The sequence below is a fragment of the Diceros bicornis genome, chromosome 16, assembly GCF_020826845.1.
Source record: "Diceros bicornis minor isolate mBicDic1 chromosome 16, mDicBic1.mat.cur, whole genome shotgun sequence".
Classification (NCBI taxonomy): domain Eukaryota; kingdom Metazoa; phylum Chordata; class Mammalia; order Perissodactyla; family Rhinocerotidae; genus Diceros; species Diceros bicornis.
In genome coordinates, this window is record NC_080755.1 from 46,976,343 (window position 1) to 46,992,148 (window position 15,806).

The following is a 15,806-nucleotide window of genomic DNA, read 5'->3' on the forward strand; positions in this document are numbered from 1 at the left end:
AGAAACTCTTCTGTAAAAAAATGTATGAAAAAGGCAGCAGCAAAAATAAAAGCAAAACAAACAAACAATGGACCTGGATGCAGCTGAGGGGGAGGGAGGCAGGATCATGTGAAAATGTGAATCCAGATTGGTCATTTGGGAGAGGTGCCCAGTGTAGTCACCACTGGGCTCAAGGTCAAGATACTAGCTACTTGTTTTAGCTCTGAGGACTTGAGCATGTCACTTAGCCTTCATTTCCTCACCTTTAAAATGGCCTCACCCAACTCACAAATAAAGTAAGTCCTTACTAAAATCAAGATGTTCTATTCTTCAAAATCTTGTCATTTTTGCTCAAGAACAAGAGTTCCTCACCCATGGGCTGGTTACTATCAAAAACCTCAAGCCAGCAGGTCTGATTCTGCAGGAGCATTTTCACTTTGCACTTGGCAAGTTTCTGCTTCCTCTTACAAGAATGTTCATGCCAACGCCAAAGCCATTTGACTTCTAAATATAGTGTAACAGATGTGGATGAGGACCGTATTATTTTCTGTGTTACACAAAGGGTCTTTCTTTTACCCAGACAAGCCAAACACCAGTCCAGTTCTGGTTAGGCTCAGCCATCCCAATCAAGGCAAATGGGATTGCTTCCATTCCTTTTTCAGGTACTGAAGCTTTAGTTACCTTATGCTAGATTTTCTTAACCTAGGATCCATGAGCAAGCCCCCATACCTAGACTCTAGAGAGACTCATCAACTCCTTAAAGCTGAATGTGACATTTTATACGCATGTACTTTTTTCTATGAAGTGGTTTCTTTCATGTTCAAAGAATCCACAACTCAAAAATGTTAAGAAGCACTGCTTTAGATACATACCTTCCAAAGTAAAAAGCCTAAACTACAAGATACTTACTATGTTTACGTACAGAATTCAGTAATCTCAAGGTCTAGCATTCAAACAAATACCCAGATTATGGCTGGCTGGCTGATTTGACCGTTTTGACCCCTCAGCACCCAACGTATTTCTAGGGCTACACTTCAATGCACTCATGCTTGTCACTAGCGTTCTCTCCCACTTGTGACATTGAGTCGTCCTTTCCTGAAGAGTTGAGGATTTTCATCTGAGGCCATATTTGTTCATCAAACCTTCTCAATTTAATGATCTCTCATGAATACCAAGGTGACTTTGGCTCTTCTTCGCCTTCTAGTCCTTTCAAAACTGGCCATGTTTCTTTATAACACATGCCATGACCGGCGAGCAAGTGGACTTGAAACTAGTTTGAAGTAAGGAGCACACCTTATGGAACCTGAGATCTCCTAACTGGCAGAGCATTGAGGGTCCCAAGTGCCATTTAAACGGATGATCCTGGGGTGATTTGAATATAAGCAGCACACTAGTTCTTTTTGTCATTTTCATGCTCTCTATAAAGTGGCTTACAAATGAAATGTCTCAGGCTGTTGGTCAAGAGAAAGGTGGTCTACAATTGAAGCTTGGAACAAAAATTTCACTTGGTCTTATATGAATGGATCCAATTATAAGACTAAAAATGATTCCCTATTTCAACTCCTTTGGACAGTCTTCCCTTTTTAATTTCTATTATTGGGATCTTCTTAACTTTTGGATAATATTTTAGTTTCTCCAGCAATTTAACTCCCCTTTGAAAAATGAACCAAAGTCAAAGTTTAATGTTTAATGTGGTCCTTTTAAATAAAACATAATATTAATAGACTATATAAGAGACACTGAACTGGCGCCCAAGTTCATGTTTCACCTTTTTTAGTAATAGTTATATAATCAAATATAATACTAAAAGACTAAATGCTTGTGGCTCTTTTATATATATTTAAAACACACAGTAAGAACATAAGAACATCTCAAATCATTTAGAAGGAAAAAGGGGTCATCAACCAAAATCTTTGGAAATTTCATAAAATTTAAATATCTGCAAACAGTCCAACCAAAAAGAAAAAAATCCCAACATTTGGCTATGGAGGGCACTTCACATGTGAACCAAACGGCATTATAACATTTTCCTTCAGGTAAACTAGTCACTAAACCCATTAGAAAGAATACAAAAGCAATATGGAGACATCCTCAAAGACCATGTACTCGATTAGAACATTCTGTTATGAAGTGCTCATCTACCACGGGCTTTCCTTTCCATTGCATACATTACTTTACATTTCTACAATGCAATGTCAAAACAGCCTCCAAGTTCTGCAAAGTAGCTTGATGTCCATTCTACAAAAATATTAACTTACAGTACATAACACTGAATAATTTTAATCTGTACATTTTTTTCCCTCCCATAATAGGTGACAAGCGTCCATTTGTACAAGTTAGAAAAAGACATCTGGTTGTTTACATCTGGATGAGTAGTCAACAGAGTCAACCAGAAGTGGTGGGGCAGGTCGAGTTTGAGAAAGTATAAATACAGTGTCATATTAATTGTGGTTAACAATATTCAGCTCTTCATAAAGTGATACAAAATAAATCATCTTAGATTTTTGACTGCAAAGATCTAGCTGAGAAGGTTCTGCCAAACAGTTGACAAACTGATCCAAAAGGTTAAGGCTGACTTGACTTAGCAAGGTGCAGCACAACGGAAAACACTGGCGCAGTTCAGAGCTCTTCAAATGCATAGCTTCAGTGTTACACGCACATTAATTATATTCCTTCAATTAGTTAATCCTCTAGACAGTTTTCTTTTTGTTTTGCATGCATCCCGTTCCATTTTCATTAAGGGCATCTCTTCCTTGGTCAATCATGTGCTTTTGCTTTTCAATTTGTTTTTGTGATTTTTTTTTTTTGTATGTTTTGTTTGTTAAGCTGTTAATACCGCCAACACTTGGAAAATGAAATATAGATGCGGTTTTAGTTACAGAAGAGAATCAGAGCTATATGGACAATGTAAAATGAAATGAAACAAGTGTCAGAAACAGTTTATAAAAATGGCACATTTATTGCTACAGAACGGTCATGTACATGACTTCATCGAATAACTACAGATGGGAAACAGGTAATGGCCTAGACCAAGCTGGGTTTGTTTTTGTCTTGAAGTAACTCCAGCACACAACCTGTTTGGACACTTCTACAAATCAGAAATACACCAAAAACATGAAAAATCGAGGCACTCAGCCACACATTGAAAACAAGGTGTAACTGTTTATCTTTTTTTTTTAAATGTTTTCCCTTTTTTTCTTTTTTTAACAATTTTTTTTTAGTTTTTAATGCTGCAGCTATGTGTACAGTCGCAAAAAATTTCCCCGCTGCGACCTACAACTAAAAAAAAACAAAAAACAAAAAACAAACAAAAAAAGCTACCATACAGTTTCATCTCAGTAACACATGGTAAAATAACATCTTTTAAATAGTAAAATAAAGTAACAAACTTTTACTCATAATGATTCCAAAAATCTACAAAGAAGAAATATTCAGAATCTGACAATTTTCTTTTTTTTTTTTTGTAATATTCATGGTATAAAAGGATTGCTCCTGCGAAAAATAAGCCAAATATATTTTTTATTTTTAAATTTAGTTTTTTTCCTACTAGGGTGTACTACAGTCTATTTTATAGCAAAAAGAGCACTAGACAAACAAAGCTTTATAACAAAAAGCCAGGCACTGATACATGGTAAATCTCTGCTTTTTTTTTTTTTTTCTTATCTTCACTTAATTGCATCACAAGTAACAAGAATGAAAAAGGCCACAGTTCATATATTTTCACCATTACATATGTCTATAATACTTGAAATGAGTATGGTAAAACCAGCACTGCACAAAGATGAGTCCACTTCAAGTCCCATGAGAAAGAGCATGTCTCTAAAGAAAAACAAGCAAAACCAAAGCAAAATAAAAAGAGGCCTAAAGGCCTTGGTGCCCCATTGTGTTGGAATTCATCATATTCCATCTTGGCTTTTTTTTGTTTCCAGTCAGCCAGCAGACTAAATTTTTGTGCTTGTTTATGCTGAAATTGTTTCATTCCTGACTCAAGTTCACTTTTGGACACAGATCATATTCTGCCTGTTGGATCCAAGACGAAAATCCTCTTAACCCCAAGTCTTGGTTCAACGCCCTCCCCACCCCCCAATCCCTCATCAAAATAAAGATCACAAATTAAAAAAAAAAAAAAAAAAATCAAGAAATAGGAAAAAGTGAGAAATAAAAAGGAATCGGAAGACTGAATCAGAACCAGTTGCGTTACTGGGTGAACTGACAGTTGTATAAACATTAGTGTTCCTCGCAGATACACAGAAGACAAATGGTAAAAATTTCTAGATGAACAGATCCCTATTCTGCATATTCATAAATTACTTGAATGTGGAGGTGGATCAACGGTTCCAAGTTGCTTTTCAAGTCCAAGTCTCTTCAACAGATCCCCAGCCTAAGTATCATCATCATCACCTATACAGGGTAGTACGGACCCTTATGAAATTTTTGTAAGGACTTTAATCGTAACTGTCTTCTGCTAAATTTCATTTGAAAATCCAGCGCAGGATACCAGATATCTTACCCGGGTTCGACAATTACAAAACAACGACAAGAAAAAACACACTAGAAAGGCCACATTCCCTTTCATCTTTTTTTTTTTTTTTTTTAATGGGGATACAACCTGATTAATATGGATAGGTGTAGATCATGTTTCTCCACCAAGCAAAAAGTAGTGAGCAGCTTTTGGTGGCCGTAGAAAGGTTTTCGCTCATTTCCGGAGGGAATTCAACAACAGAGGTATTCCATTACTGAGTCATGAACACATCAAAGCTGGTGAACGGTAAATCGCAGCTTTTACTCTGTTTGCGTGAGAACAAAATAGAAAGCACCAATTGGAAAAATAATCAAATAACTACAATTTCATTTTTTGCTTTGTTTACAGATTTGAAACACTTTAAATCAGCTCTATGAAGCACCTTTATGATAACATGTATCAAAAGTGCCATACTTAAAATGTACATCAATGCAGGGAGGCCTTCCAGTTCCCTAAGTAGTAAACACCGTATTTTCTTCTGTACACTTATCCTGAATGTGATCGGAGTATACCTGCTTCCTATATAATATTGTTCCTAGGGATACCCGCCTTGGTAGACTATACAAAATGAGTGCAGAATGTACCACTAAAAGGAAATCTTTAACATACTGAGGGAACAATACACATGGTTTCCATCATTCAGGAGGAGGGGAGAGTATACAATATTGTCTTCTGTGCCCTTCTTTGACCCCGTTGTTTGTACATTTCACAGGAAAGCCTCAAAATAACTTTTCATGAAGTCTGATTTCTGCTATTCTCCTAAGGTTTTAATCCACCTCCACATTTTAGGAACTTATCAACAAATCAAAGTATTTTAGTTTTATCGCTACTGAACATATTTACAGTTTTCAACACACATACAGCTAATCAAAATGTTTATGGGCTTGTAAAAGATGACCACGTGGTAACTATCTTATTTGTTCTTACATTTTCAGAAATGAACATAAAATTCAGATTCTTGTAGCTCACTATTTCATTTAAATGAGACTTTTTTAAACAACACAGTTAAAAAAAACAAAAACTGATACAATGTATTAAAACACATAATAACAAGAGTCTACATGTAAAAATATAACTTTTACATACACAATTTCAAAATAATGATACGTTTGCCATTTGTTGCATAAAATTTACAAATGTATTTCATTACTATATAACTGGCAAAACAGGAGAACAGATGGAACATTTAGACCATTTCGATGGATTTATGGCATTTACTCAGTGCTGATAGGTGGAAAAACTACTGGAACAGGGATTTTTTTTTTTTCTTAATACATGCCAAGATTGTGTGGCTGTAAAAATAGAAACGAGTTAGAGACAAAGGATGCTGACAAATACTTAACTAGGAGCACTATTTGTTTACTGCACTATACACCAAAGTCAATCATTATAAAGATTCACGATGGAAGTTGGTTCAATTGTGCCCAGACATCAAAGCTAGCTATCTGATGAGTTGCTGTGCCATAGCTTGATCTATGTTTCTATCAAATATGTTAAGTATAAACTTCATTCATACTGGCCAGAGAAATACTGCACTACCCCTCCTCAAGAAAGTGCAACTTAATGCTTTAGGACTTATAAGGCTTGTTATAATGCTGCATGATGATTGAATATTGGCATTTTTCAGACGAAGGAGGAGGCAGTTAAGTCATCTACATCTTAGTAAACCCATTTTGAAAAAAAAAAAATCAAGAAAGCAACAAAATCAATCAGCTCTGTCATACTACTTGCAATTTTCTCATTTGATGGTTTTTGAACTTGACTTTTTTTTGTTTTTGTTTTTTTCCAAAAATCTGACCATGTATTCAGAAACGCCTCACTGCACACTACTTCGGCTACACATGTAGGTAACACTTTAATCATTTTGTTAAATCACAGCCACTTTGATTATGTTATGTTTCCGATGATATAAACATTGGAAGGCACAGTGGTAACATTGTAGCATTCTAACCTTGTACCTCTGAAAATCCCAGAAAAGGGTCACAAACGCAACATTACACTTCAGGCAAACTCTTTTTGCCATGTCTTGGTAATGTTGCTTGTAATATCTACACATGATGTGACTTGTAAGTCCTGTGTTCCCAAAAGACTGGAGAAACAACTTTCTACTTATTTATGAATGAAAAGCAACATCAGGGTCAGCATTTCACCCTGCACTACCCCTCCGGACGCAGAGTTGGCACTACAGGTTACAATAACAAACCAGGGAGAGGGACAGAAAGAAGACCAAAAAAAAAAAAAAAAAAAAAAAAAAATCCGTATTTACAGTAAAATCTTTCTTTTAAAAAAGTTAATCAGTACTATTTTTTTACAGGAGAAAAAAGTCTGAAACAAATGAACAAAAGCTTACCATAGTCACTAAATTTTTAATATATATTTATATATATATTTATATATATATTTGTCATAGGTCTATAAGATCCATCTGTTCCTCCTACCCTAAGGAATGGCTAATGTCATCACTTCGTTGTCATCAGGACGTTTGCTGGTTTTGTTACGAGGGCAGCCGGGCTTCCCTTTTTCAATATCCAGGAATTATAAACACTAGCTGACTTGAATACCAACAAAAACGTTCATGTAGTTGTCTTCAGAAGTACACTTTTTCATTATTGCAAGTTTACAATTTTTTTTAAATTAAATATTTTTTTCAGACTTACAAATTAATTATATTTTTTTTTTTCCAAAAGAAGTTTAGGCACAAATGCATTGTTCCACAGTGTGGAAAGATTGCCATTCAGTCTCTGGGCTGCGTCTCAGCCTGCACATACCGCTTTGCACGTTCTGAATGATATGTTAAAGAGAGTTCCCCCTCAAGTTGCACTTTTTCTTTCTTTTTTTTTGTTTGTTTTTCGGTTTTTTGATAATTGGGAATGCTGAAACCTCTTGCGTCTGCGATTCATAACTACTCAGACTTGTCTTATATTACAAAAAAAGGGGTTAAGGAGAAGTGTTTATGTGGGTTTAAGATAATACAGCTGTTAAGGAAGTGGTCTCTTGTATTAATGAAGCAATGTGGCAACTTGGACCTGAGAAGGGAAAAAGAGAGGAAAATTAATTAATACATTTATAACAAAGGAAGTAAATGTTTTATTGTTAAATTCTTTTTTCCAAGGGGGAAAAAAATCTATCTGTGAATTTGGACAAAATCTGACGTTCATGCCTGGGTGAGAGTCACAAAAGAAAGATCTCAGAAATGGCTGAAAACAGACTTGCCCTTTTACATCTGTCCCATGTGATTTGATGCGTCTCCCATGCCGGGGTGAGGGCCCGCCAAGGAGAGCGGGGGAGGTTCCGACGACACCTTTTCTTCCTCCCTTCTTTTCAGACACGCGGCTTTCGGATTCAGATTCCTTTCTGTGGAAGATTAAAGCACAGAGCAGTTAGTGAACGCCAAGGCTTCTGGTAGAGGGCAGTAATGGACGCCTCTGCGTGTCTGTTGACCCTTTTCCTCGGTTTTTACATCACAGAATATAAGGAAATGTGCACCACAGCTATTCATTTGGTCAGTCACTAGCAAAAGGTGAACTGCGTGATCTGCACTGCCACTTTACAGTATATAAGAAAGTTGGTAAAGCAGATATACTAAGCTCCAACTACTGACAGTACACACGGAAACGTCACAGTGTGGTCTCAGTTATGAGACAGTCCTATAACTTAATTACAGGAGAAAGGGAAGCTGCTGATAGATTTTGACACAACCTGCAATTGAAACAACTGTTCTGAATGATGCTTAAGAGTCTACTATCTGCTCCTGCTCAAGGCTGGCAAGTCCATCACGGCTCCCTCCAGCTGCACGCTACCCACTACCCCTGCAAGGAGGCTACCCGGCTTGCACTGACCTCGGACTTGCTGCTCCAGGCTGAGGATGACGGCCACGGCCTGGTGGAGGATCAGAAGCTTGGTCTGGGGCTTGTCACTCTTGAGGTGGAGCTGCACCATGCGGCCGAGCTCCTTGAAAGCCTCGTTGATGTCGCGGACCCGCAGGCGCTCGCGGGCGTTGTTGGCCATCCTCCGCTCCTTCTCACGCTCTGCCTTCTGCTCTGGTGTCAGGTCTTCGTCATCATTATTGCTGCGGGACAAAAGGGATGCGACATTTTCTAATGGTGTGGGGAAAAAGAAGGTACCTAAATTACTTCTGTTTTCTTCCAGAGTTTTCAGGGAACTATTCCATCTCAAGCTGTTGTCCTTGGCAGGATTTTACATCCACTTGAGCTTGGGATGGCTTTAGATGGCTGTGACCATCCACACACAAGACATTCGGTTTCTCCCAGATATTAAACCCAATTTAAACAGGAGAGGTTAAAGTTAGGGCCCAGTGTGCACTATACGGATTGTAGGGAGGCAAAAAGGGAAACAAAGCTTTATTCAATGAAGCTACACTCAGCAAAGCAGGCCACAGTCAATTTAGGCTTAAGCTACACTGCATGACCACAATTCAGAAAGAGTTTTAGACTAAAGCTGCTTTCTTTTCCTTTTTTTTTTTTTTGCTGAGGAAGATGCGCCCTGAGCTGACATCCGTTGCCAATCCTCCTCTTTTTTTGCTTGAGGAAGAATAGCCCTGAGCTAACATCTGTGCCAATCCTCCTCTATTTTTTGGTATGTGAGACACCGTCACAGCGTGGCTAGTAAGTAAAGTAGGTCCACGCCCAGCATCCAAACCCATGAACCTGGGCTGCTGAAGTGGAGCACACAGAATTTTAACCACTCGGCCACAGGGCCAGACCCTGAAGCTGCTTTTTTTAAACTTTCATACTGTGACATCTGAAACCCGAGGAAAACAAGTGATTAGAAACAGATTTTGATAGATCAAAATTAACAGAACGCAGCTAGACAGGATTAAGAAGAAGGTCCTACATTCAAGACACCAGAGCAATGGGAGTGGAGACGGGGGGGGGGGGCCTTTGTCCAGGTTTCAACATTAACTAGCTTAGAAGGCATGGTCAGTCCATTTAATGTGTCTGAGTTTCATTTTCTCCATGTATTAAATAAAATGTTAGAGAAACATGATCTCCCTGGCCTTTAACATTCTGGATGTTCATGATGCCAAAAACAAGTTGGGGACATCTGAGTTGACATGATCTATGCAAAACATACAAAACAAAACAAAACCCAAACACCTACTGGTTACAAATGACCATAACCCCATTATGGGTCAAACATGAAGCCAAAAAGCTAATCTCTGATTGTGAGAACAGAAATATTATACGATTCACATCAAAGGCATGGCTGGACCCAGTACAGTCTGGAAAGGCAAGATTCCTTCTGTTTCGGGGTGTCGTGCTGACAAATTAGAAACTTTTGAATAGAAGGCAAATAAGATGACGAGCCATCTGGAAATCATGTCATATAAGGAAGGTTTCATGGCATCAAGTCTTCAAATATTTCATGGGAAACCACATAAAAAAGAGAGGTGTGAGAGATGTTTTGTCTCAGGGAGGCAGAACAGAACTAAGAACCCCGAGTGGTATTGTTTGAATTAATATGAACAAGAACCCTTCTGGGTATGAGAGATAGCAAAAATGAAGTAATCTTCACTGAATAGTAATAGACTCCCCATTACAAGAAACAACATGGAGGTGACCACCTGTAAGGATGGTAACCCAGAGATTTAAACATTAATCTAAAGGACCATGAAGGTTAACCTCTATTTTAAAATTCCAGGAATCTGAAATGTTCACAGAAGAAAGATGTTAATCACAACATTTCAGAGCTGAAGGACATGTGAGACGTTATCTAGTCAACTCAATGTATACTACATGAATGTTGGCTTAAAATGTATGGCTCCGAATCTTCCACTTTGGAGAATCTCTGGGTAACTTCCAAATTGCAATAAGGACAAAACATGATTGTGAAGCCCCAATCAATCAAAAATGGGAGGGGTATTCTTGGGTTGTAAGCGAATGTTGCACATAAAGATGACAGACGCAAGCCAAGAGAGCTTGTAACGGAGCGGAGGAGGAGGGCACCAAAGAAAGATGCTGTAAGACTTGGCTCATCTCCCCACTGGTTAAACTCCCTTCTAGATGGGACTGTCGGCTGTAGATATTTGCTGGTGAACACACAACTGAACTGAACCAATCAAGGCACTCTTTCTCTGCTACCTGATCCTCTTCACTTCCTCTGCTGATCCCTACTCTCCCTCACCCATGACCTCTGCTGATGCCAAGGAATCAAGATTACTCTGAATTCTTGTCCACATTCCACTATACAAATAGGATGTAATAAGTGAAAAGAGAACAGAGTCGAGTCTCTGCTGGGCCCAACCTGAAGTTAAAAATTTGGGTAATATTTTTAAATATCAAACATGTGCCATAGCTTTCACAAAGTGGGAGCTTGTTTTCCAAAGGTATTCAGGCTAATAACTAATTAGAATTGGTTATTCACTTACAAATAAATTGGTTATGTAAATAAAACTTACTAGATTTGAAAAGCATTGCCTTACAACACAGTTTTGGAGACATAAGTAAATGTCACAAGGGTGACCTTTTAAAATAAAAAGCTACTTAAAGAGTAAGGCAAAATGCTGTAAGGAAACGTCAAAAAATCCATTCATATGCATAAGTTATGGCCACTGGTTCAATTATCAAGAACTGATGGACTAACAGAGAAGCTGGTAAGGATGTGAAAGTCCCTTCTTGGGATTTCTTACCAATATGGCCAAGAGGGAAGAAACTCTGCAATGATGGTGGAAAGGTGTAAGCCAGAAGTTTCTAGCATTTTTGGAACTTGTGGCAGGACATGTAATAAAATTTAGGTCAATAATGATAAAGGCAATATGAAAAGGCAGCATGTTCTTAATTCCTAAAGGACACTAGATATAACCCTGAGAATGATAGCCTTTAAAAGGGAGGTGTAGTCTTAGTACAATTTATTTAATTTGCATATAAAAACAACTGCAGGGAATTGGGTGCCACAGTATTCAAAAACCATCTGATTATCAGATTAGAGCTAAAGTTCAAGGAGATAGTTTCTAATTTTAAAATATCGGATATTCAAGAAAACCAATCAGAAGCTATTTTCCTGCAGTTGTATTTTCTGTAGAAGGGAGTATCCAGGAGAAAAAATTAGTAATTTAGGTATTGCTTTTCTATATATATCAATATGTCTAGGATAAAGCTGGGAAATCAGTATTTTCTCACTTTCAACGTAAGAAAAAGTTACGGTTGCATATACCTCAATTGAGTTTTCAATACTGTTAAGATCTCTTTTTAGAAATATTTTAGAAAGAACATTTCTGACCAAATTTGTAGAATAAGCATAGTTTTAAAAATCGACTGTTTGCATTTGAATCAGTTACAAATTGTTTTTACCGTGTATAATTGGCATTGTGTCCAAATTCATAAATGCAAAGACATTTTAGGCTGCACTAGAGTACAGGTATCTTAAAGGATACTTGAGTACCTCTAGAGTAGGCCTTTAATTTCTTTTCAGCTGTAGATTTACCTGCCAGGAAAAAACGGAATCGTTTCTTCCTGTTCTGTTCACTTCATCAAAGTCCAATAAAGGAATTAAATGAAGCGACAGTATTATATACTGTTACCTAGATCTTGACCTAGTAATTGATTTGATATCCTTCTTGTCGTCATCTAATTTCTTGTCCTCAGAAGATTTTGTGTCTTGTAGGTTCTCATCGCCCTCGTCATCGGATTTGATCTCAGAGCTGCCGGAGGAGACACTCTGGCCCTGCAATCCTGGTGGCATGCCTACAGAAGAGAAGAGACCAGGTGACACTTCCACCAAAGACTCGATGCACACACGCGCGCACCACAGATCGTAGAGCTGCCAGCTATATAATTCACATTGTTGAACTGTGATCCTTCTGTCGCTTTTTTCATGCTATCTGGTGAAGTTTCAAAAATGCACCTGCGGAAACAAGTTTTCTCTGCATTGGCTCTGAGGTTAAATTCTATTTTGCAATCTCTTGGAGTAGATGGTAATTTCACTGTCTACAAAACATCAACTTAATTGCAATGAAAATCATAATCATGAAAATCACACACCTCAATGTTCTGATTAAGAACCCAAGTAAATATCAGCTATTATATTGAGTTTCTTCCATATGCAATGATTTAATAGAAAAATGTCCTTAAAATATAATTCCCAGGGAGTACGCTAAATAAGTGCAGTCAAGACTTCAATAGACACCCTAATGATATTCTGAAATTAGGCTTCTCTTACCCTCAAGAAGTAATCAGCATTTAAAAATGGTACATATGGAAAGCAGTTAGCTGCTCACTGAAGAAATTTCTAGCCTTATCATTGCTCAACTTTCAAGATCATAAAACATTTGAAAACTTGACCCTAATATAATCATTTATTTCTAAGGTAGAAGCATGTGTACTGAGTATTTCCCTCTATTTGTAATCTGTGTAGTCTAGAACCTTGTCACTCAACATTTGGCCAATGGGCCAGGAGCATCCTTATCACCTGGGAGCCCATTAGATACGCAGAATGCCAGACCCACTGAATCAGAATCTCCACTTTAACAAGATTCTCAGGTCCTGTTTATGTACATTCAAGTTTAAGAAGTGCTGATCTAGGACATGGAAAGAAAAACCAAAAGCTCTTTGAAACAAAGGTCCACCAAATTATTACTATTCAGATAAAAATGGGCAGGCAGACCCACACACATAATTAACACTCAGATTTGTACGATGTTTAACAACTGAAAAAATGCTTATACACATTCTTGTGGCAGTGTTATCATTTTCATTCTAAACATGACGGAGAGGAGAAGATGTCATTTAAGTGTCTCCTAGTCAGCTGGTCAGCCACTCACACAGGGAACACAGGACCCAGGTCTTACCCCTGCGTACCACTTCCTGGGGTCATGAAAAGCCAACTGGAGTCAGCACTATGAGGCAATCATTACGGGGCTGGATGACTCAAAAGCAAAAACCATCCAAACAAGTACCATTTTTTAAATGTACCTACATTTCCTTCAATCTTAAACAACAAAAACAATTTCCTTCCTTCCTATTCATTTGGAAACATCATTTTCAGGCTACAACTAACCACATTAGAGAACCTGAATGAGTACAATGTGGAAATAGCTAAAATAAAATTTCCTCTCATCAGCCTGTTGTCTCATTCCCTGCTGAAACAGTACCAGGATTTCAGAGGATGTTTGAGGAAAACAGTTACTGAAGAAACACAATTAGCCGGTTACGTTCTAAATACTTTCCCATTTACTTATCATTTTTGTACCAAATTTGATTCTTGGTTTTCTGCCAGTGCTTCCTGAGGGATGAACGCCAAGTAAGCATGGGATCAACACCGGATCTACTGCTGTTTAAAAGTGAGGTCAGAAGTGCCTTTCTGAGGCGGACCTACCTCTGTAAGGGTCCTGGGGTGGGTTCAAATCAGGGGAAGTTGCAGACTGGACAGGAAGCTGTGGAACCGGAACCTGGTTTGGCACAAGAGAATGGCTGCCTCTCAGGGCCACGCCGTCTTCACGATGGGCCCCGACCTGAAAGGGTGAGAGGAACCACGGAGTTTAGAGGGAACCAGAGGTGCGACAGCTATTTCCAGGGGCAGCGAGGACCTGATGAAGGAAGACTGGCCTTTGAAAAACAACACTCCCAAACGCATTTCACTAGAGGGCGCTGAAGGACCGCACATGCACCTATAGTACCCTGCAAAGACACTTAACACTCAGTAAGATGCCGTGCTGTACATTCAGTGACAAATATGGCAGAGTAGCTCAGGCAGGTAAAACGTCAAATTGTCTCCCAGGGTGCTGCAGTGGAGCGCACTGATTCCTACCCATCTGTCTTCTATCATGTCCGCCAACAGATCTGACAATTATCTTAATGCCCATATGCTTAATTGTGGGCTTCTCAATTCCCCCATTGCTATCGGAAATCCTACAGGAATTTCAATTTGGCATTCGACTTTCATTTCAGGGGATAAGATTCTCAGGCCTGCCATTTTTTTTTTCCATAATGCCAGCTAAGCCTCTGACAGCGGAAGCTACAGCAGTATGGGACATAGCCCCTGCTCGGTACAAATATAATAAAATGTCACCTGGCTTTCCAAAACTGGCAGCCCATTCCAAATTAATGTTTACTGTGTTTCATCAGCTGCTGAGTTCCAAATCCAAAGGGGGACCGTTTCTGCCAATGCCACCACACCGGAAAATGTACCAATAAAGGTTTTATTAAACACACCAGTAATGCCATCATTGCCGTGCAAAGATGTTTGGACATTTTTCCATTTTTTTTCCCCACTATTCTGATCCTAGAAAGACACCATATTGTAAACACGCTTTATGCTTCCAAGAATAAAATTATAGAGTACAGCAAGATGACTCGGTCTGAAAAAAATACTGCTTGAGTTTTGTATTAACTACTACTACCTACTCTGGGGTCCAGAGATGTTGAACTCGTGGCACGGAGACAGCAATTGCTGACTTGATAGCGTACGCCTTAAAGCAAAACCCGCAAGCATTTGCAAACCAAGAGGAACACGAGTAGCTTACATTTCTGTTTGCATTTCCAAATAGTTATTTTCTTAGCCTATTAGGTGAACATTTACATAGGACAGTGGGTCTAACGCTAAAAATATTTATCTAAGAATTTATACTGCTATGAATCAAAAAGTTTAATTTTTGCAATCCAAAATATAAAACCACAAAACAGAATCTTCACTTTCTCACTACTAAATGTTTTAAAAGAGTATTTCCAAAGAATGATACAACAACAAGAATCTGAACTGACAACAACCAAATTCACAGAACTGAATGAAGCACGTGCTATCTAAAGGCAGCCTAGTAACAAAGCATCACCTTTGTATATTCCAAGACAGCACAGAAGAAAATAATTCAGGGGGAGGAGGAAGGATCATATAAATCAGACTAATTGTTCAGATTCAAAACATAGCAAGAATAGTAAAGGATTTAAAGACCTGTGAGCACCAGGAAGTAAAAATGAATGTTGTAGCTGAGAGATCTGAGGAGTCCGGTGCTGTCTGCCACCTGTGCGCCTGTGTCCCTTCCCAGAACATTCTGAATGGTCGTTACTTAGCATCTGTGTGGGTGCCTCAAATGTATTGAGACTCTGATTATCTCCCAAAGCAGCCCATTCCATTTGCACCACAAGCCGGCCTCCTGGTAGATTCTACCCACTGGCTCCAGTTCCCACTTCTCGAGTTCCATGGAATAAATGCAAGCCCTTTTCATATATTTAACACCAGTGCCACGCCATTCCTGTCTTTCATCTGTAACCGAAGCCTGATCTCTTACAGGCAGATCATGCCCACCCAGTTCCTTCGCCCATTTTTTACTCATTCTTTGTATATGTTTTTC

General features: G+C 38.6%; 1 protein-coding gene across 14 annotated transcripts in view; it reads right to left on the minus strand.

The window, feature by feature from the left end:
* Window positions 1–2,918: 2,918 nt before the first annotated feature.
* Window positions 2,919–15,806, minus strand: part of TCF4 (transcription factor 4) — a 354,155-nt gene continuing 341,267 nt past the window's right edge. For 8 of the 14 annotated variants that reach the window (XM_058557181.1, XM_058557188.1, XM_058557193.1 and 5 more), the window contains 5 exons: window positions 13,835–13,970; window positions 12,042–12,204; window positions 8,341–8,570; window positions 7,715–7,855; window positions 2,919–7,527 (listed from right to left, as the gene is read on the minus strand). In XM_058557181.1, coding sequence (XP_058413164.1) covers window positions 7,719–7,855; window positions 8,341–8,570; window positions 12,042–12,204; window positions 13,835–13,970 — 666 coding nt within the window. In that variant the 3' untranslated portion in view covers window positions 2,919–7,527; window positions 7,715–7,718. The remainder of the gene's footprint in view (window positions 7,528–7,714; window positions 7,856–8,340; window positions 8,571–12,041; window positions 12,205–13,834; window positions 13,971–15,806) is intronic. The other 6 variants (XM_058557189.1, XM_058557186.1, XM_058557187.1 and 3 more) reach the window with 1 other exon arrangement.